The following is a 24,232-nucleotide window of genomic DNA, read 5'->3' as shown; positions in this document are numbered from 1 at the left end:
TTCGTAAAAATTTTAAGACAAATGGGTAACTACAATCGATGTTATCGATCAAAAAGTGACAGCAGCTTTTGGTCATCGGTCCTAAAATGCATTTTGAACAAAGAGCAAATATTAAGTTTTGTTTTAAACTTGGGAAAACGTTTACCGAAATATTTCAAATGATGAAAAAAGTTTATGGTGATCAGTGTCTATCCCGTAGTAATGTGCATGAGTGGTTTAAGCGATTCCAAGAAGGTCGTGAGGACCTCTGTGACGATCAGAAGTCGGGCTGGCCAAAATCTGTGATTACCCAAAACAATATTGAAAAAGTGCAGGTATTTATTAAGAATGAGCCGAAATCTTCTTTGCGTTACATCGAAATGGAGTTAAGTGTCACCAAAGACTCCATTCATCGCAATTTGATAGATAAATTGGGTCTATGGAAGGTGTGCTCCAAGTCTGTTCCGCACAAATTGACTGAAGAGAAAAAATTGCTACGAATCCAACATTTTAAGGATTTGATTAAGGGGTCGAGAAAGGACATAAACTACAAATATTCGATTATGACTGGTGAAGAAACGTGGTGCTTTCAATATGATCCCGAAACATATCAAAGTGCCGAATGGAAGCATCTAGACGAGCCATCACCGAAAAAAAGTCGTCTTCAGAAGTTAACAATAAAGACAATGCTGATTTGTTTTTACGATTCCGAGGGTATTGTACACCGAAAGTTCGTCCCACCAATCACTCACCTACTCACCTGATCTGGCACCCTGTGATTTTTACCTATTTGGAAAACTTCATTTGCCCATGAAAAGACACTGGTTTCAGGACATTTCAGCTATCCAAAGGGCGACGACCGATATTCTCAAGAGCATTCCGAAAAATGACCTTAAACACTCATTTGAAATGCTAATTGACCGGGCTAAACGCTGTATCGAAGCACAAGGAAACTACTTTGAATAAAAAAATATAACTTTTGAAAAATATTAATTTTTTGTTGTTTTTTTTTTAACAGTCCTGTTTCTTTTGCGACTGACCTTGTATATTTTATAAATGCCTGCCCGTTGGTGCAAGCTGTGACTTGAGTAAAAATTGAGATACCTTGATTAAACTTGGTATGCGGGTGGGCGTAATCAAACCACTGCCACACCCACAAAACGCCATTAATCGAAAACCTATAAAGTGCCATAACTAAGCAAAAGCTAATATATAGAACTGTAATTTTGCACAAGGGATCGAAGTACCAAGGGAAACCTGTGAGCAAAAAGTTTTGAAAAAGTGGAATATGTTTATTGTGCATATCTCCTAAACCACTAAAGTTACAGCAACGAAATTTACTCAGCTAAATTATTATAAGAACTCTTACCGAAGGTCTGAAAATGGACTAAATTGGATAATTAGAGGACTTTGTAGGCCGTCTACTTTTTGGTAAAATCACATATCTCGGGACCTGACCGACCAATTTCGACTGAATTTGGTACGTGATAATTATTATTTTGTAATTTTCATGTTACAGTCTGAAAATGGACTAAGTCGGACTAAAGCCACGCCTTATACCCATATAACACAATTTTAAATTCTTTCACTTTACAGTCCAGAAATGAAGAAATAAGTTCTATAATGGTATATAATTTTGCTTTAATAATTCCTTTAAAGTATGCCACATTAGCACTAAAAATTGCCCGAACCCAAAGAAGACTGTTTAAAATATCGGTCATTGTGTGAGATATAAATTTCAAATTCAGAGAGAATTCTCTCCTGACAATATGTATCGAAAATGGGTTATTGGGTCAATACTTCCCTGAATTCCATATACGTAATTTCGAACTTCCGGGTGATTTTATACTGAATATTTCGGCCAATATTTGTGTTATCTCAAAAAAGTTTACGAAACGTGCATTACTCATAACAGTATATCTCTGTGCTTAAAATAGAGCTCTTTTTTTGTATTCTTCATTGAGTAATATGTGGAAAATACCGTGCGTTCGAACATGGATAGTCAATATTTTTTAACACCAAAATCGACTGATTTCATTATACAAGTATAATATAAATGTAATAAAATATCGCGCACTCACACACTCTCACAGCGATTTTATGTTATTGGTGGGGTTCCACCACCGCTTGCTAACATCCATTGCTTCGATCAATTTGCGATTGGAAAGAGATGGCTGGTTTTTGACATTCGGTAGCTTTTTCACTACAGCTGAGTCAATTGGTGGTCTCTAAAGCGGTTTGATTGCCATTATACTTAGTCTTGCTACAAATTCTGTTACAAAGTTTACAAAAAGCACCGTATAATATTGTTAGAATTTGTATGCAGTGTCTAGTCACATATAATATTCAGTTTAGTTCGCAAACTCATTAGCAGAAATGCCCAGAAAATTATGTCAAAGGAAATGGATATCGATCGAATCAATGTCAAGATTTATTCGAGATGATCTCCATATAAAAGCCCGCTGTCGGGCAACTGGTTATCTTCTGACAACTCGCTTGAAGTATATTAGGCAATGAAAGTATACTTTTCACAGATGATGAAATTTTAACTGTTGAAGAAGTTTTTAATAAGCAAAATGACAGATGTTATTTCAAGGGTTTAACGTGTTCTCCATTCATTCTGTAATAGTTTGTTGGGAAGTTGTGTTGCCGGAAAGGCATTACACCTGAAAAACAGGTTACTCTCTTCAATGGAGAACATTGGATCTTCCAGCAAGATTCTGCTCCAGCTTACAAAACAGGTGATATTTGATGTTTCAAAGTTCCAGATGTTTGGCCGTCATGATCTGTCAAATACCTCACAGAAATTTGAGGAGTCTCAAAAAATGTGTTGCTGGAGTAGGGTCGTCAATACCAATAGAACCATTACCATTTCAATAAAATTTTGTACATCGCATTATGAATGATGAAATGAAATTAATTTTATTCAAAAATGTGTTATTGTTTTATTTTTATAGCTACCTGAATTTGTAACAAAACTTATGGCAGGACTAAGTATATACATTAGAAATTAAGAAAACAGCTCTTGAAATAGATATATGCTTGTCGGCATAATTATGTATACAAACGTTTAGATCAAAATTTATAAAATATTGCAGCAAAAGCACAGCAGCCTTCATTCGTTGAACCTTTAGAAGATGTTAAAGTCTCTGTTGGAGAACAGTTAAAATTGCAAGCGCGAGTAATCGGATTCCCTGCACCAGAAATTAAATGGATTAAGAATGGAATTGCTTTGCACCCGAGTACGAGCATAAATTTCATAAACAATCCAAATGGACTTGTTGGTTTAAGGTGGGTTTTATAAGCTAAATGACTTTAAATTTAATAAGCAACTTTGAAGTTTTCCTTAAATATGTGGCTATATGCATATGTCTTGTAGCATTGATAACGTTCAACCTGAAGATGCAGGTGTATATAAATGCTTAATCGTTAACAAAGAGGGTGAGATGGAAGGAAGTTCTACGGTAACCGTATGTGCAATGGAGAAAGAACCAGAGTTTATAAGAGAATTACATGATACCAATTGTATTGAAGGTTTCCCTGTAAAAATGCAAGTTAAAGTTATAGGCAATCCACTGCCTGACATCAAATGGTTTCATAATGGCCAAGAAATTTTACCTAAAGACGGACGATATACATTCGCAGAAACTAAGGACAATAATTATTGTTTGCAAATAAAGGAGGCTGATTTGAAAGACTCGGGTTTGTATGAAGTAGTTGCGTCAAATGCAATAGGCACGGCTCTGTCTAAAGCGAGATTACAAGTCGCATTGAAAACAGATGAATCAATGCCGGAAGCGCCGCCACGATTTCTGTCATCTATTAGAGATGTCAATGCAAATGAAGGTGATGAAATTAAACTTTCCGCAGCTTTTACGGGTAATCCTGTCCCAGAAATTATATGGACAAAAGATGGTAATACTCTCTTGAATGATGACAGCACTTTAATTAGTTGTGATGGCAAACACGTTAGTTTAATAATAAATGACGCTGAATCTAGCCATTCTGGTACATATAATTGCCTCTTAGCAAATCCTCTTGGTGAAGATGCCTCTGCTTGTGAACTAAACGTGAGAAAGGTGTACAAAAAGCCATTATTCACACAAAAGATATGCGATCAGCAACATTTAATCAATACCGATGCAAAAATTGGTGTCACTGTTTCGGGCGTACCATATCCAGAATTGTCATGGTACTTCCAAGACAAACCTATTATCGAAGGAGATAAATATGAATTGATTAACGATGGCGACCACCACACATTAGTTATCAAAGACTGTACCATAAATGATCATGGTGTTTATAAATGTATCGCAAAAAATAGAGAAGGCACAGATGTTACTCAAGGCCGGCTGGATATGGTTAATGAACTGTGAGTACATATTTAAGTTTTTTATCTTAATCAAAAATCAATCGAATCTATCAGCTTATTAGATTAATTTCCATTTCATAACGAAATTTAATGCATGCAGTAAACATTACTAATCACTACTATATTATAGCTTAAGGGGGTATTCTGATCGAGAAGCATGAATTTCAGGTAATTTTTAAAGTTTCGTAAAAAAAGGGAATTCATATTTTCACTATCCATTTTTTATCAGTTATTTGTTAATTTTAGAAGAGTACAGAAAAAAATTAAAAACTAAAAAAAGTAAAAAATTTCAAAAATTATTAGCTGACGAAGTGGGGGATCTCTAAAAATTTCCACGTGACCATACCCATGATTTCAGCCCTCCTAGTTATCTGAACCCAAAAAAAAGATTATTAATCCAGAATAATGTCGCAACCGCCGGAACTACGGAAAAGTGGGAAAAAATTTTTTTCACAAAATGGCGACTGCCTGAAAAAAAAGTTTTTTTGGATCACTTTTTCTGACTATTTCGATTTTTTTAAAAATAATGAAAATAAAAATTTGGGGATGGGGCTAGTCCCAACCATAGACAAGCTTATAAAGAAGACTCTATACAAATTTCATGTAAAACGGTCCAGTAGAACCTGAGAAATCGTCGGTATCGTTCCCAAAAAGTCAGTTTTGAGAAAAACGCATTTAAAGTTTCGCGTAAAGTCTTTTGTTAGATTAGTTCCGGCCGAACCAGTTTGGATGCCGGGTCAGCAAAATGCCTATATCTCCGAAAATAATTTGAATTTTGAAAAAGCCTCATGTACACATATTCTTGAATAGTTAAACTTTGAAAATATAAAAAATACCCCCTTAACGGCACTCTGTACCCTTTCTACAAGAAACGCTGTAGCGACCTAATAATTTGAATTTCCATTTCAAAATTTGATAGAATGTTTATTATAGTATACTATATACTATCCGCTAATGCAACAAAAAAATCGATCTCTCGAAAATTTCACACTAAGACGATCCCTTAAATCACTGTGATTTTCTATTTTTATTGTGATCGCAACTACAAAAAAAAAACAGGAGAAAATGTGTACTTTTAATCTATTTTTTAAATTCATTACTCTAGAAGCATGAATTTCAGATAATTTTTAAAGTATCGTAAAAAAAGGCAATTAATATTTTGACTATCCATTTTTTATGGTGTTTTTATTGATATCTTAAGAACACAGAAAAAAAATTTTACAAAAAACTATTAAAAATTAAAATAATTAGAGGGCGGACTAGAGACAGGTGTAAAAAAAAAATGGCGCATCCTGGTGACATTGATCCTGACTCTCCTGGTGGTCTGAAAAAAAAAAATCAAAAGAAATTCTTAATCAGTAAGGGACTATAGTTTTTCAGGGAACACGAAAAAAAATTTTTTTGAAAAATGGCGACTGCCTGAAAATAAAAATCATTTTTTACGCTTTTTTTTGAAATTCCTGATTTTTTTTTAATATTAAAAACAAAAATTTTGACACGATGCTGGTAGGAACGATAAAGGATTATATAAAGAAGGTTCACACAAAATTTCAAGTAAATCGGTTTTATAGAACTTGAGATAATGCCGGTACCGTGTGGAAAGAAGTAGTTTCGAGAAAAACGCGTTTAAAAAATTCGATACGTCGGAACCGGGCTAGGTACTGCGTCACTAAAGTAACTGCAGCTCTTAAAATAATTTTAATTTTTAAAAATCCTTTGGAGGATATGTTCTTAAGAGTCTAAGCTTTAAGTATATGAAAAAATATCGAATTTTTCAAAATTCTAGAGTAGAATACCCCCTTAAGCTTTTAAATTTGGTTTTAACAATAAATAAAATTAAAAATAGAATTTAATTAAATTAGGAAATACCTTAAGCAGTACATCATCTTGTTATTTCTTAAAACGAATAAACATACATAACCAAGACATGTTTTTAACATTTGCATACATATAAAAATACTAGCTTTTTGACCTTTTCATCATCCAAGCGGCCGCTGATTGATCCACTACAGAATGTCTATTTTGGACATATTTTTGGTTTGCAAATATTACATTTTCATATATTTCATGTATGACTGGAAACATCTGCCGTATTTCACCTTGAAGAAAGCTCGCACTTCTCTGTTTTTATGCTATTGCTATCACAAGTAACTCTATTGCAATGCATAGCAATTCACAAACAGTTATCGCCTTGCCATATGCGATTTTTCAATAACAGTGAAAAAGTCACCGGTAGTGAAATATAGCTCAACCCTACTTTCTAAGTTATAGTTCAACACTAACCCGAACTTAACTCTTCCTTACTTGTTTAAAACTAAATTCAGAATCCATTGAAAAAATACGTTTTTTTAAACCGAATGAAATTCGAGTAAATGTGTTCTACTATTTCTTCACTAAATGTGAAAGCCTTTATCTAGATCAAGAGTGCTAAAGTATTGGGTTCTGCCTAGTTTCTCTAGTACAGATTTGAGTTTCAGAATGAGGTATTTTGTCAAAGCGGACACATAAAGAATATGTTCCACACTTTTTCACGATTATTACTACAGAGTGAGTGAGTATTCCCTAGAACTTTTTTCAACTCTCTCTTGATTCTAATACTTTTTAGGCTGGGCTAGATCTTTCCTGCTTTCTCTCTTTATTAGTAGCTGGTTTGCACGCATACTACCCTGGTTGCACTTACCCGAACTATTGGTTTGACATTTTCCACTTATATTTTGTGTTGCTAAGCGTTTTCCCGAATAGTTACGAGTATTAGTATTGACTGGCTCACTTTGGCCAGAAGAGCGTGTCCACTCCAACTAGGTCCAACTGTGTCGTTATTGCAGCCATCACCTTTGCAAGCAGCAATTTCATTTCTATTTATAATTTATTGTGTCAATGTGTATCGTGGCTGCCACTAGCTTTTTCCTGCTAGGGATTAGTACCGCTTTGGTTTTTATATGTTAACTGGAGCTTTATTTTTTAAGTCTTCTTATTTTTATCGCCGCTGGATTGCATATGTGCTCTAACTGGCTTATTCCCCATCATACTACAATTACCGCTATATTAACAGCATATAGACCGAATTTGAAGAATTTTTAACATCGAACGCGACTACCGCGCAGTATATTTTAGAGCTATACTTACACCTGGTCCCTTCTATAGCTTTATTGATTGTCAGCTAGGCCCGTTGGATCTGTTTCTAGACGTTGTTGTAGACAGATTATACGCTCCAATTTACCAATAGGGATGACATGATTATCCCAGCTCGTGGGGGCCATTTATGTTTACGTATTTGTGTAAAATTTTGTCTGGTTGCCATTTCATCACGTCACGTTTTCTTTTGGTACAACGCTTGGAAATTGCCCAAGATTATTACTCAAATTCACGTTCTCAGATGAAGCCCCCTTACGGCTTAATGGTTTCATCAACAAGCTAAATTGTTGCTGGGGCGAGTCAAATTCTTTTGTGGTTCAGGAATCGCTATTGTATCCCCAAAAATTGACTTTTGATGCGGATTGTGGATGGCGGTATCATCGGGCTTTATTTATTTGTGCTGTTACCATCAATAGCAAGGGTTATGATGTCGATCGAGTTTTTTTCCGAAAATTAGTGAAATCGACAGGACTGTTCGCCGTCTCACCTTTCACGTCTTTCAAGAAATGGCCTAGTCAAATGACCGCCAATATCATACGTTTTAGGCTTCCATTATTATTAAATCAACTATCTACGCCAACGACGGGCAGCACTCGAACCCTTAGACAACATTCAGCGTGCTATGGCAGAAATTCGAGGATGCCACAATTTTGACAAATCTCTCTTCCATAACTTCTTCTTCAGTTACTGTAAAGTGTGTTCATAGCGTAGGAAAAAGAGGTTGGATTTCCGTTTTTATTAACCTAGAGTAAGTTGGTGCTTGTCCTTTATGGCGTCTAACTCATCAAGGAGATGATCTGGAATGCATTTCCACAGGGGTTTTCTTTAACTTTGTAACAGAGTTCTTTAAAGCGACAGGCCTTGCTATTTTTATTGCTCTTCGAGGTCATTTCGCTTCCTCATAAAGCGCGCGTGTAGCCTAATTCTGTGGATTGCCGTAAAAGGATCCCATTTAAGTACTATATGCTACTTACGTTTCCAAATTAAATTTCCATAAACACAGGGACACATTTAGGGCCGCCTATGGTAAAACTAGCCCAGGGGTAAAAAGGTGAGAACGCCTCCCTGCAGAAAAGCTTCTAATACTTCAAAAGTTTTATTAACTACCTTCACATTTACCCTTACCATTAAAGTGGCATAGTGGTTTTTCAAAGAGTAAGTCAAATACGAGATAGTGTTTTATGCTATCATCACAACTGTACTACATTTACTTTCATTATGATGTTGGGTGGAACAAATTTGCTTCTTATGGTTTTGAAAATCAATACTATATAAATCAATTTATACATGTACTCTCAATTAAACATATTTTATATAGATTATCCCGGAATATATGAATTATTCAGACATTTATTTATCGATCAAATTAATAGCAAATTATAAGCTCTTTTAAAATCCGTCGCCTATCGACAATACGGTTTTGAGCATGCAGTCTGCAATATTCAATTATTATTATTACTTAGAAGTTCGAATGCGTCGATAATAGTCTAGAACTCCAATTTCTTGGCTAATTCTGCTTCTAGGCACCGGTAGTCCTGAAATCCTGCCCTGTGACAAGCACGATCGATGAAAATTTTTAGTCCTTGCTAAAACACTAAAAGAACGATTCAAGCAGAAATATTTGGGAAAAGTTTTTCTAATTTTGTTGGTAGTCAATAAATTGTAAGGAATAAAATGGGTTTATTATTAATTATATTATTAAATTTTGCATCGTAAACGTCTCTGAGGTGAATAGCTTCATTAAATAGTAGATACTTTTTTAAATAATGTTTTTGCAACTACCTTTTAAATGAGAAGGATTTATTTTGAATTCAATTTCTTCTTTACCTCAATTTTCATTCATGTATGTCGTTCTGAGTTTAATTTGTCTCCAATAATTTTGCATTCATCAAATTGCTTTCAACTGGTCGCGCAGAAACTGTTAACCTACAAGAAGGCTTTCTATATGTCTAACTTCAGCATTGATCTCTAGAAGAATCAAGTTTCTTTCATTGATTGACTGAAGCATTTTAAATTATATGGAAGCCATCAAAACGCACTCACCATTAAAGCAAAAACCTGCCCACACCATAACTTCTCCGTCTGACAACTCTCTGCCCTTTGCAACTTCTTTATCAACTCCTTTACCATGCCAGTAGTATTTGAATCCATCCGATTTATATAATTTTTTTTACTATTTTATGCGTCACTGAATATAGTTTTCGGCAAAGTTCAGAACCTTGGCTCTACTTAAGGCGTTTTAGACAAAGAGACAAAACTAAAAAAATACAAGAAAAATTTAGTACAGACACCAGGTTGTAGACAACAAAAAGCTGTATCGCATGTATTCAATTGATTGTGTAAAGTGTTTAGTATGTGATATACGATATATGTTTTATAACCATGACCAACCTAATAAAGCGATAATGGAAATTATTTATTTAATTGCTTTTGGTATCAGCAAACACCCTTTTTATATTTAAATTACATGAGTACATGTTTATTTCTTTTAGCAAAAAACATATTCGTTCAGAACCACCAACATTCCTGAAGAGACTTGGTGATTGCGAAATTTATCCTGGAATGACAGCTAAGTTTACAGCATGTGCTGCTGGCAGCCCCGAACCTGAAGTAGAGTGGTTCAAAAATGATCAAAAACTTTTCCCATGCGAAAAAATATCTATGGATCACGAGCCGAATGGATTACTACGACTTACCATCAAGGATGCAGATGACACTGATGTTGGTCGTTATACCTGTCATATATTTAATCCATATGGAGACGAAACATGTCATGGACATCTCATTTATGATAGTAAGACTCTCTCTATGCAATCTGACATACATTAATATAACGCGTAATTTGAATTATATGCATTATCACATTCCACGTTTTCAGATATTGACAACAACCGCAGAAAACCTCTTTCAGATCAATATAATGATATAAATAAATACAAAAGGACAGGCGTGCCTACACCGATCACGGAAAAACCATCAATATCCCGAATGACTGACCACAATCTGAAGTTGGCTTGGAAACCGTCGGTAGTAACAAGTGGCCATTATCCTGTGACATATCTGGTAATATAACAAATTAGTACGATTTTTTTTATGAATCATTACAATCAATATCCGCACTAGACTTCAGGGTATGAAACAGGTCAATTCAATATTAACTATGCAATTAAATTTTACCGTTATACACCACAAGTCCAACGATTTCACTTTACTAGCCGGAAAAAGTCTTCACTCATGATAAGCAAATGCTTTTGAAACTAAATTAAATCCAAACAGCTCCTTCAAATAATTTATTTTTATGTATTCAAACATTTATATTAAAAACACAAAATGTCTTTAACTAGTATTTCGTTTATTAAACAATTAAATAAGGCACATTTTCTTGTGAATTCGAAAAATAAGAATCAGAGAAAGTCCCGCTCATATTATAAAATATTTTCAAATCAAAGTAATTAGTAACTGGTGGGATAACGCCGGGTATCGAATACACAAGTTTAGTAGTTTCTTCCGCGGATATTTTCTTCTTTCAGGTAATATAGGATCTTTAGGATAATATTATAGACCAAGTATGATTGAAATTGGTACAGTAGTTCCAGAGATATGTGATTTTACTTGATGTGGGCTGTGCCACGCGCAGCGCCCCCGGCTTTGAGCCGGGCAGTTCATTACCCTTTTAGTAGTTTTTAACAAACCAGTAATATGGAGAGATGGTGGGGTTACAATCCGATTTCATCCGTGCCTTAATAAGTTACTATTAAATTTAAACAATTTTCAGACTTGAGATGACATACCTCTAAGCCGATATATTGATTGGAATTTAAATTTTTGTTGCATAGGAAATAGACAAGATTGTAGTTCGACTTCGCCTATTTTCGCACTCATATTCATGCTAGACTAAAGTCACACGCCGAATTCAAATAGGTCTATTAGTTTCTGAAATATGGGATTTTCATATAAAAATTGGCGTCGCCGCGGCCATTGTCCAATTTTTATATTGGCTCCTATAAAGCTATAAACTGGACTTACCTCCTAAATTATTAAAAATTGACTGTCATGCCTTGCTATGCTTTGGACTTTTGTATAACAGCATCTCACACCAAAGAGCCTATTTACAGCTACACTCGTGTTAATATATTTTCAATTTCACACAACATGTTGGGAATACAAGTATATCTAGTCAAAGTCACCAATTTCAACCCACCTAACCTAATATATAGATTTTCAAAAACCCGGTGTTGGCTTTATACCCTATATTTATATAAATAAGTATTTAAAATACAATTTATTTTAGAAATTAAATAATCTGGAATGATTGTTGGTGAAAATGAATGAAACCGATCGACGATCATATTAGATTATCGGTATTCCATTTTCACTCTATACCGAATATTGTGATCTGAAAAAAAATCCGTCTAGTCTAATATCGCTTTCTGACACTATCTCCACTCCACTGTCTTGTGCTTACTCAACCGTAAGGTCCATTAGGATACCATCCAGTTCTTCTGAAGATATCCAATGCTAAGCGCCGATTGTGCCATTAGTTTTCTAATTCGAAGCGCTTACGCTGTATTGAAGATATCATAACAAAAATATTTCCAAGAATTTCCTCTTTTTTTGTATGACCTTGGACGTAACAATATCTATGCGGCTCCTCTGCGCCTGGATTTCGTGTAGGATCTGCGAAGGCGGAGGCATGTGCGTCCGAGTTGCGCGATTTTTTCAGTCCACCAGTAAACTGCTGCTTTATGTTTGTTGTTTGAAGCCTTGGGCATTGATTTTTGACAGGCTCTTATTATATTAAGTATTGTGTGCTTGACAGTTTTTACTGCAATATGGGGGAGTTACTTAATGAATTCTGGTCGCCTATTGCGGAGACTTCAAAGTATCTAGGTTCGTAATGTTCCACTTTCTTGGTCCAGCGTTATATATGCCCTTACCTGCTCTTTTGTGTTAGGTGCTGTTATGTTAATCACCAAGTCCTAAGTGGGGTCCTGTAGCGCTTCTTTGCCAGCCCCTACTACTTTCTCTTTTGTTGAGAGCGAGTCGAGGTCTCTGATCTCTTTAGTAGCCATAGTTTTAAGGTCGGCCACAGTTGCAGTTTCCTTAAGAGTGGTATTAAGTTCCTCACAGAAGCTGGCCTTTGTAGACTGTCCCTTCTCCAGCCCTAAAAATAGCACCCCGGCTCTTGTTTCGCGGATCCCTTTAATCTTAATCTATGCTTCTTTAAGATCTACCTTGCTACGGATATTCTTGAGGACTTCGGCGTAGCTAATACATTCTGCTGGCTCTTTGATCACGGCCTCTGTTTGTCGTTTAGGCCTATTATTTGCCTTCTGACTTGCAGCCATGTTCCTGACTTGTTGCCTCTCTTTTGCATTTTTAGGCGCTTCCTCCACTGTTCCTTGGTTTGCGTGGGTCTTCCTGACTTTTTTAGGCGAAACTTTTTGCCACTGGCCGTAGTTTTCGTGTCGTGGTCGCACTGTTTCTCGCGGCTCCACAGGGCTTGTTGTTTTTTCTAGTGGGTCTCCGCTACTAGCAAGGTCAGGAGGTAACTCTGTTAACATCATCTGGGTACCCAGTCATATAAGAATAAAAGGAATTAAAAGGCAGACGAGCTAACCCGCTCGGAGGCAACTGGAGGCACAATTTCCTTCAGCTGACCTAGGCCATTCCACTTTTTCACGGGTTGTTTTAAGCAATGAGTTTTAGAGGAACACCTCAGATCTTGGAGCAAAAGCAACACAAGGTACACTACAAAGTTACTTTGGGGTAGTTTCGGTGGTGGAAAGTCCAAAACCACTACCTACTTTTAGGTAAAAGGGAGCTTAGTAACACAAATCTACATCTTCTTGCATTGCTCAGAAGCTCTTTCTCATTATATAATTTATAGAGTCCGTAAACAGGCTCAGACCCCGAAGAACACTCATCTTTCTTAATGGTATCTACATCACTCAAGGGCTCCGGGGGATCTTCCTCGACGTCCCCCATCTCAATTTCTGGTGTTAAGTTTGCAACATCGGCGATTGACTTGAATGTCAAGATCTTTCCCTTTGCGAATCCATAGTTTATATCACCGCTACTTTTCGCCAACGGCTCTTTGGATTCCTTTGTAGTTACAGTATGATCTGCATCGTGACACTTTTAGTCTCTACTATATCAGATTCTGCTGCGGGGTCCTTGAGAACCTCAACGATTCTCCATCCCTCTGTTGGCAGAGATTAGCTGCATTATTTGGACCAGTTGCGATGGTGTAACCGGGAGCCAGACTTTCCCTACTTCAGCCTTATAAAGCTGTACCAATATCTCTAAATGACAATCTATCATTGTGATCTAACCCTTGTACGAGCTGACATCTGTACATGACACGACAGACACGGATTACTTAAAGCACTTACATCGCCACGTTTGTGAGCTCAGCTTTCACCCATCTTCATTGGGCTCTGGAAACTTTCATTCCTTTTGCCTTTGGTCTTTTAGCTGACGACTTAGCCCCTTCGTTTCGCTGTCACTACTGGCGATTTAAGTTTGAAATTAGGCAAGGTTAATTTTGGGCTATTTTAGGGACCCCAGTCTTTCCTTACCCCCAACCATAGTCAGACACCCCCCCTGAATACTGTGATACCGATACCGAGCCGTTCCTGTCCTCGTTGGGATATTTTGGTATCTATTACCAGTCGGCACCCTTAGTGAGGCCTCAGCCTCAATTCGGTAAAGAGAATGGTAAGAGGAAAAGCGGATTGAAAATTTAAAAGAATTTAAAAAAAAATTAAAGCCACGAAATATCACCCGATTACCCCTTTTTCTGATTATTTTATAAGCTAATGGAAAGGCTTCAAAGGAATCGCTGTAAAATTTGACAATGGGTGTACCACTGCCTATTTTTATGTGAAATCTCATATACCAGGAACAACCCCCTCAGTTCAACCAAATTTGGCGCATAATATTATCATGCTATTCCTACGTTATGTTGTGAAAGTGGACGAAATCAGACTATAAGATAATTTTAAGATATCATAATTTTTTGTTCCATATGATTCTTTAGATATACAGTATATGGATTAAGCTCTAGTGAAGTTATCGGTATAAAACTTTCCACAAATAGTGCTTATAATGCAACCTTACTCTTAGAAACTGGTGACAATGGACCACAAGTGTTCAAGCCTCAAGACACTGAATATGTAGACCACTTACCCTTTACCAAATATATCAGTCAATCTGTGATTATTGAAATTCAGTGAACATCTTTTCTTAATGATACTGTGTCCCTGAGTCAAGAATGTGTCAAATCGTGACAATACAATACCGCAATGTACCTATTAATACAAGGATTTCAAACTGGCTCTGGACTTTATACTGTATATATCGGTCAATATATATTATACTATTAATGTCCTAGCAAAATTAAATGTAGGTAGGTTTCACCCTTGCAAATTGCGAGAATATAAAATGATCGGTAACACCCGAACTTATCCCTCCTTTACTTGTTTAATATATAGTTTTACGGACATCTGAAATTTCCCCCCATATTGAGCATTATAATTGCCAGAGTTGTTATTGTAGCGTTGGGAAAACACCCTGAAGTAATTGGAGGAATTTACATTCCTTGACTAGATAAAAATCCGGGTTCGTTCCGATTATATAGCCCCTTCGTAGGAACGGTATACAAATAACTATAACATAGTGTTAATAGTTCGGTTACATTGCTTTTATTAAAATATTATCTTATTCATTAATAAAATGAAATATAAATTATTCATAATGAAAAAAATACAAATTTAAACTATTTAGACCATATTTAAGGAATTTATATTTGATTAAACAACTGTACTATTTCGAGTATATTTGTATATTCATAATACATAATTTGTGTACTTATGTACATACTTATGTATGGATATCCTTGTACCTCTTTGAAGATGTAACATTTTTTTGATTAAAATATTATAATTGCATTAAATTTAATTATCATATTGATATTGATCCAAATGCTTATTTAGGTGGAAATGATGGATTTACCAAACGGAGACTGGCGCACAGTTCACACAGGAATTAGGAATTGCTCTTGCGTTATTGACGGACTAGAACCATTCCGCGACTACCGGCTACGAGTGCGAGTTGAGAATAAATATGGTGTAAGCGACCCCAGCCCATACTTGCAAACATATAGGTAACTATTCTTAATTCATTTGATCATTTTTATTAGGGAATAACTTGGGTTTAGTATATCAAAATAGTATCAATTTTAAACTAAATGATTAACGTCATTTGCGCAAAATGATTGCTAATGATATCAATTTAAATTTAGAGTAGTATTCTCTCAAATTAAAGGGTGAATTTTGTTATATTTTTACAATCTTTGTTTATTCTTGCAAATCCATTTCATCTCCTTCAAAGTAATCCCTTCCCGCTGCAATTCACTTATGCCAACGAATTTTCCAGTCATCATAGCACTTGTGTAAATCCTCCGTCGTGATGGCCATCAGAGCCTTCTAATATTCAGCTTTTATATCCTCAATTGAGTCAACACGGAACCAAATCAGGCGAATACGGTGGTTGCGGAACGATATTTGTTGAATTTTTGGCGAAATGATCACGAATAACCAATGCAGTATGAGATGGTGCTTTATCGTGGCGCAAAAACCAAGAGTTTTCGATCCACAATTCTGGCCTATTGAGGCGAATAGCTTCACGTAAACGGCGCATAACGCTGAAATAATATTCCTCGTTAACTGTTTGGCGGAAGGAATTCATAATGCACCACACTACGCTAACCGAAGAAAACTGTCAACATGACCTTGATTTTTGAGCTACTTTGACGTGGTTTTTTCCGTTACGGCTCGCGATAATCGCTCGATTGATCGGTTGTTTCAGGATCGTAAGCGTAGATCTAAGTCTCATTTTTTCGAAAAAACTGAGTGTTTTTCAAGCACCAATTCGTTGACTTGTTTGACGAGATGTTCATCAGTCGATGTTTTTGGCCGATTTGACACCACATTTTTCTCAATACTCTCACTTTGTTTGAACTCGTTATACCACTTGAACACTTTCACACTTTTAGAAGACAGAATTTGATCCCCAAAGGCCTTTTGCAACATCCTCTTTGTTCAATAAATTCAGACATACATAATAAAAATTGAATCAATAACAGTACTACCAAACTTACAGAAATAAAATTTACCGATTCGAAAAACACGTGAAGTATAAATTAAAAATTCACCTTTTCACAATAGTACATAGTTCAATACAGTTGTAAGCATTACGTAGAGTCAGAGCTGGATTAAGGACAGGACCCACAATATATTTTTTTTAGTTACTCGTATTCATCAGAATATTCGAAAATTTATAAACTCGAAATTTGTAAAGAAAGATATGGAAAGATATACGCAAGAACAACGATTACAAGAGCGATATAGATCGATGATAACCAACCTTTTATGCCCACAATTGGAAGAAGTTGACCTTGACAATATCTGGATCCAACAAGCGGGGTCAGGTGCAACAACCGAATTATTACGTGAAAGTTTGGAGATTCGATTATTTCGAAATTTCATTTCATTTGTGATAAATCTTTTAGATTACAGAATTCGTGTGGGTTTTAAAGGCAAAAAAGGATATTTTTGTGTTTTTATTGCGGCGACATGAGTAATATAATTTTATTAAATTTAATGATATATTATAGTACAACTTTTGAAGTATGTTAGAAAAACTTTTCAATTAAAAATATTAATAAATATACCTGTCACGGTGAATTTCCTGAAGTGCCTTGAAAAAAAGTGGTTTAGCGGTGAACAAAGCGTTAGCGGATCATCTAAAACAAAAAAATGTACATGCGTTTTAAAGGTGATGTACTTCTCAAGTTAAAAACAAATTTCAAAACCTTACCCCCTCTTAAGGCCGAAAACCAAATCTACGCCTACGCTAAGCTAGGCGCTGATGTTGACAGCAGCGACAAAGCTGTACCAAAAACTGGTGAGCGTAGAATTATGTAGAATTCAGCAACGCCGAGGCGTGTAATCGGTCTAATAATTCTAAGTTCAAGTGAATTATGGTCTGCATTCGCATTAATTTGAAAATCGTACAGATGTAAAATCAGCATTTGCTTACAATGTAGGAAATCTATGAATTTTTTCGTTAGCTCTTCCCTTTGCAATTTCAGCGTCAAAAGTATGGCATATAACTTGATTCGAAAAGTTTTATATATTTTTTTAAGGAAAATCACATATCTCAGGACCCGATTAATCGTTTTTAAACAAATTTGGTGCATAATATTTTTAGTATTCTTATTTCACAGTGCGGAAATGGGTGCAATCGGACTGCATCCCTAATTCCCATATAACACAATTTTAAATTTAATTTGATTCACCTTCCGGTATACAAATCAAGAAGAAATTAATATAACAGGATAAAACTTTGCACGAATAATCGCTTTAGAGTATTCCACCTTATGACCATAAATTGTCTAAATCCATTAATAATTGTTGAAATCCCTAGACACCGAATGTTTAAACCCCACTATTTGACTTTTCACCGACAATTTCGGATAATATTTTCCTGACAATGGTATGCCTGTGGGTCAAAAATGGGTTGAACCGTGTCAATGCTTCCCTTAGATCCCATATACCTAACACAACAATTTCGAACTTTATACCGCATAATGGATAAACTTGGGCGAAAACTAGCCCCATATAACAAATATGTGAGTGGCTTTACTCCATATGATTGGTGATGATATTACATTTTATTCGCATGGGGCATATTAATAGTATGTAGTTTTAATAGTTAGTTCTGCTTTCTCCAGATTGGATAAGAAAAAAAAGCAAATGGGTCTGACAGTGAACGAGGGCAAGACGAAATATCCCCTGTCATCAAACACAGACTCGTCGCACTCGCGACTTGGCCCTCACGTCACTGTTAACAGTCATAACTTTGAAGTCGTAAATAAATTCGTTTATCTTGGAAACAGTGGTGTTGATACCAACAATGTCAGCCTGGAAATTCAAGGCAGAATAACTCTTGCCAACAGGTGTTACTTCGGACTGAGTATGCAATTGAGAAGTAAAGTCCTCTCTCGACGAACAAAAACAAAACTCTATAAGTCACTCGTTATTCCCTTCTTGCTATATAGTGCAGAGGCATGGACGATGACAACATCTGATGAGTCGACGTCACGAGTTTTCGAGAGAAAAGTTCTGCAAAAAATGTATGGTCCTTTGCGCGTTGGCCCCGGTGAATATCGCATTCGATGGAACAACAGCGACTACGCTGGCTAGGTCATGTCATCCTGGCTTCCTGCAGGCTGTCTCTGGCCACGTCGCTGAAGTGCCTCTGTTACCCGTATGGTTTCATTGGGCAGAGTTCTCGTCGCTTCATTTGCTGGGAATCACATTGTATCACTGATATTTTCCTTTTCAGGAAACTCCCATATTCCTCCAGAATTTGCTTCTGGCGTTTTACTTTCTCCTTATCTACTGAGGTGCCTTTGGCAATCTCTCCCTGAATAAAAACTGTGCTTTGGTACAGGCTTTTCCTCACTTGGTTCTGAGACTTCTTCATTTTATTACGCTGATTTACCCAGTTAGCAGCCATTGTACAATGGTTGGTACTCATGGCTGCTGTTGAGGTAGAGGGTTCCAAAATTATGTTTAGTTTAATTGATGTCTCCACCAGAGTACTGTTGTTGGTAAATTTGGATGCACTCTTATCCGAGCAAAACCAGGAAGTTAATTCATCTATATTCCATTTGTGGGAATTATGAGGTATCCCTCTTAGTTCGTAGTAGGAATTCTCGTTCCTATTTGGGTTGCGCCCATTACTATTACTTAAGCCCTTTCGGTTTGGCTAGGGGCCCAACGCTGAAGGAGCTAACTTTAGTATTTAGCAATATAATCCATTTCAGTGACATTAAGAAAGAAGAAGATTAAAACTGAAAATCAGCTGTTCAATAATTTGCCTTGCTGCTGTTGTCACCTACCTAAGCTGGCGTTTGTCAAGGCTATTAAGGTATTTTATCTTATGAAGTCACCCTGAGTTTCGCTGTTTTAAGAGATAGTTGCGTAGTTGTCTTCAATTCCAATATGCCCCTGGTCAATATATAATTTTTTGTTTTTTAGAATATAATGCATATATAAATTTTAGTTGATTAGATTACATTTAATCCATTAACTAATCTAGATCATCCTTACGTTTGAGATTTTCAAAGCAGCTGTTTTTGATATTAAAAAATTCACATCGCGCAACATTTATTAAAAGAGAACATTGCAATGTCGTTTTTTGTTATATTTAATTTGTTTGTTCACATGTTCTCTTTGTAGTGTCTAAATCAGAGTCGCACAGGGATATTTCGGGCAGATTAGATTCAAATCTGCTCGGCGACCGGTTTAACAAGTGCCATTGTTTGTATGGCGAAATCTTGCAAAATCCAGTAGATTACTGAGATAAAATAAAATTTTAGTAGTGATCGGAACATGGTATTAACAATTTGAACTTCTATTTAGCTTGATAGGAAAAACATACGAATACGTTTTGTTGAGAAAAGCATGTACTTAGTACAGTTTATGTAAGTCGTTCGTAAGTAAAAGGCGAATATTTGTTAAGAATATCGAAGGACTCATTCATGACATTCATTAATATATATTAACGCTATTATATAAGACAACTTTTACAATTTTTATAAATAAATTTTACATGTAATTGCAGGCAAAAAATAGTACCAGAGGAAAAGAAAAAGTACACGTATTTGGCTCCCGGTGTCGATTTTAGACCAGAAACATCGCCTTATTTCCCCAAAGATTTTGATATTGAACGACCACCTCATGATGGACTTGCACAAGCCCCACAGTAAGTATATTAAATAAAAGATAATGGCACTTCAATACTACGAAAACGTATAAAGTACCAGAACTAAGCACTAAGTTAGGATATAAAACACCATTTCAGCATAGGGGTTCACAAGGGGCAACTATGGGCAAACATTTTGAAAAATGGCCGCGCCCTCTAATTTAATGTAGATATCTCCTAAGGCGCTAAAGCTACAGGAATCAAATTCGCCTAGCGCAAATATTATAGGAACTGCTACCGACGGTGAGAAAATTGATGACATCGGATGCTAACTCCGCTAGATGCATAACATTTTACACCCGAGATGGTAAAAGAGAACTTTACAGAAGCCAGGCCAAAATTGGAGGATGGGCGTAGCACAACCCACGTTTAGGGGAAATCACATATCTCTAAACCCGCCCAACCGATTTCAAACACCCTTGGTTTGTGACATTCTTCTGGCATTTTTATGTTACGGTGTGAAAATGGGTGAAATCGGACTACAGTCACGCTTACTTTCCTTATACTCGTAATATAATTTTAAATTCCATTCGAAATTTTCAGTGTATAGATCGAGAAGCTATTAATATGACTGGATTTTATAATTGAAACTCAGACACATGTAATTATTTCCTGATAATAAATGTACATATAAATCTATAATTACTTGAATTCCGTCATTGACGTTTTGTGCCTTAAGTTATTTCCCTGATTTTGATTCCTGCAAGTTGCAAGAGTATAAATTATTCGGTTGCACAGGAACTTAGCTCTTCCTTACTTGTTGTTTTCTAGATTGGCACAACCAAAATTTATTATTGAATACAGTTTGAGTACAAACTTTTCATGTTCGTGTGAAGTTTGATCTCATACATATGACAAAAAGACTGTCTGGCGACTTTTACCATGGAACAAAAAATTTTCAGTCAAAAAATTGCCTCATGCTCGTCGTCTATCTACCTCCGTTATTGACAATAACATTAAATAGGAACACGGATTGGAAATCGTGGTGTTGGCATCAGGGAGATGGAAGAGGACCTCAACAAATCTTATGGATCGACTCCATACAATTAGGTTAATGTTTTAAGTATGAAGCGTGTTCTTACATGAATGTGACTGATTATTTGTCTTTTTGGTTTGATACATATCATTTAAATTTAAAATGAGGTAACGGCCCATATTACGGTTAATATCCCAGTGATTTATTAGTGATATGTTGAAAATATGTAAGGGGGTCGAAACCATTCTTCTCTAGACTTTGTAAAATTATTGAACTTATATTCTTTCCTTTAAGAACTCATACCTATATCTTATAAAGTACGATCAAGAAAAAAATTTTAAAAATACAATGAGGTATATGAAACAGAAAACATACATATGTATAAATAAAAAAAAGTGAAGTGGCACAAAAAAATAATGAAAAAACTTAATTTTGCAAAACCAAAAGTTTGGTAGAAAATCTATTGCTCTACAAAAATAGTCTACATAATTTTTCAATTAAGAAATAAAAAAACTAACCAGAAAGGAAGGGCTAAGTTCGGACGCAACCGAATATTTTTTACTCTCGCAAGTAAAGTCCTCCTGATATTAGTCATACAGGGGCTAGGTCAAGTTTTCGCTCAAATTTATTATTTTAGGCACAAATATACCCTGTCATGAGTAAAATACGCTCTTTGCATATTTTGGGTATAAAACGCGTTCTTGCTCGACTCGTCCGGATAAAGCTGAATATTTTGCAAAACGTGTAGCATAAACAGATCTTTTTGGACATGCTTGATGGTGTGAATTCCGATCCCACATTCATGGAGATCATTATAACTGTCGATAATACATGGGTTTATGAATTTAACATGCAAACAAGACAATAATCATAGGAATTTCCTTTAATTTCAACGAGCTGAAACCAAAAAAAAAATACATGCCGCTCAAAAATCAAAGTGATGATCATAGTTTTTTCGAGATTCACGGTTTAGTGCATCATGATTTTGTTCCGGAGGAACAGAAGGTCAATAAGGAGTTCTATGTAGTCGTATTGAGGAGTTTACGTGAGAACGACGAAAACGGTCGGAATTGTGGAAAAAGAATTGATGGAGTTTACGCGATGATAATGCGCCATCGCATCGAGCAACAATTGGAACCGAATTTAAAGCCAAAAACGCAGTGAATACTATCGAAAAACTACTATATTCGCCAGATTTGGCTCCGTGTGATTTTTTCTTGTTCCCCAAACAGAAATTGCCGCGTCGAAGAGATAAAACCAAATTCGCTGAAGGCAATCCCAAAAATTGCTTATGAAAAGTATTCGAGGATTGGAAAAAGCATTGGCAGTAGTGTGTTACATCTGGTGGGGATTACTTTGAAGACGACAAAATAAATATTGTTGAAATATTGAAAAGTTAAATATTTTGCACATATCAGACATAAACCCGTTCGAAGAGGCAAAATTTACATATTGAAGTGATGTGCAAAACGCCAACTCAAAGAGCGACATTCATAACATTAGGGATATGAGATTTGGACCAATTCCATTAATATTAAACGATAAACTATATAATTTTTAAGAAAGTTTTTAAATTTAATTTCACAAACCTAAACTGTTTAAAGAGAGGAGACAAGTCGAAAATCACTACAGAGGATATAGGGGATATTGGGAGCAGAAAAAGTATGGGCTGATTGCACAAACTTTTGACATTTTCCACGTATACTCGTAGTCGAGAACATATTTTCAAGTCATTTTATAAATGTATAACTTATACAATGATCGACATATTCGTTATAAGGTTGGTTGGAATAACCAAATTATTATATGTCGTATATGGGAGTTTGGGTAATGGGCCAGTGCACCTTGGACCATTTTCACATATTTTCGGCAAATTATAACCAATATTATACATTCAGTTCATTTTGTTAAGATATCTCACATATCGACCAATTTATTTGGTAGAACGCCAATCGGAAATTTAAAAATCTTTAGTTAGGTATATGAGAGAAAGAATATTATTAACCCCATTTTATATATTTTTGGCCTAACTACATATTATTAAAGGAAAAACATACTCTCTAAGCATTGGCAAAAGGCTTCAAACCTAAAGTCTGCAGATCCTTATTTAAACACCCCCGCTCAAATAGTTATTCTATTAGTCAGCGACCTCATAGCCCAATATTACTCGAAGGTGCTGAAAAAATAGCAAATAGCCGTCTAGCTTAAAACATTTTTCTCCATTGGATACTAAGTGGGCATCTTATGTAATGTTGGCACCTCAAATTAACGAAGATTATACTTAATTCACAATTAAGGAAATTTTTGGAGTTTAAGAAAGTTTTTCAAAGGGGCACTCATTCTGGCCATCTCTGAGCCAAGCGCGGGTCGCTATCCTAAATAATTAAGAAATTGCAACTATCACCAATAATACAGAAAAGGTGAATAATAAAAAATCTGCTTGAAAATTCCGGCATGACAATACATATATCAAATGCTAACTATAATAACAAAAGGGACAAAATCATGGCCCCTACATCAGCTCGATTATCCTCATTCGATACAAAAGCGCTCCTGCGCACTACTTTTTTGTTAACACAGATTCAATACAACAGAGATCAAACGCTTCTCGAAATCTTATCGATCAAATTTTATTAACATCGGCCCCCGTATTTAATATAAAGAGCTTATGATTGTGTAAAACTTGTAATTAAAATTAAGTTCAATAAACTGTGAACACTCCTTGAGTGTCATAAGAAAGTTTGTGTGCTTCTCGATAAATTGAGTATAAACGAATAGAGTGGGCCAAATTTATCGACGCAAAAATACAAAACAACAACGTATTTTTTTTTTATTTTATTATATTTTCCAAATATATTAATTACGGTTATTCGTTTGGTTTTATATTTTTTCGCAATAATACAATAAAAGAAATGTTAATAAAATTTGTTTGA

General features: G+C 35.6%; 1 protein-coding gene and 1 long non-coding RNA gene across 2 annotated transcripts in view; one reads left to right on the top strand and one right to left on the bottom strand.

The window, feature by feature from the left end:
• LOC120770055 (obscurin) overlaps positions 1–24,232 on the top strand; it is a 120,051-nt gene that overhangs the window by 79,794 nt on the left and 16,025 nt on the right. The window contains exons 29-34 of the mRNA XM_040097174.1: positions 3,078–3,270; positions 3,359–4,351; positions 9,979–10,280; positions 10,365–10,549; positions 15,484–15,653; positions 20,183–20,323. Of these exons, the coding sequence (XP_039953108.1) occupies positions 3,078–3,270; positions 3,359–4,351; positions 9,979–10,280; positions 10,365–10,549; positions 15,484–15,653; positions 20,183–20,323 (1,984 nt within the window). The remainder of the gene's footprint in view (positions 1–3,077; positions 3,271–3,358; positions 4,352–9,978; positions 10,281–10,364; positions 10,550–15,483; positions 15,654–20,182; positions 20,324–24,232) is intronic.
• On the bottom strand, positions 8,724–9,720 carry LOC120771360. The gene is made up of 3 exons (XR_005704963.1): positions 9,530–9,720; positions 9,314–9,454; positions 8,724–9,080 (listed from the first exon to the last, which is right to left on the bottom strand). It is a non-coding gene; the product is annotated as an uncharacterized LOC120771360 (long non-coding RNA).

The sequence above is a fragment of the Bactrocera tryoni genome, chromosome 3 (genome assembly GCF_016617805.1).
Source record: "Bactrocera tryoni isolate S06 chromosome 3, CSIRO_BtryS06_freeze2, whole genome shotgun sequence".
NCBI classification, from domain to species: Eukaryota; Metazoa; Arthropoda; class Insecta; order Diptera; family Tephritidae; genus Bactrocera; species Bactrocera tryoni.
This window is presented reverse-complemented; position numbering and strand designations above follow the sequence as displayed.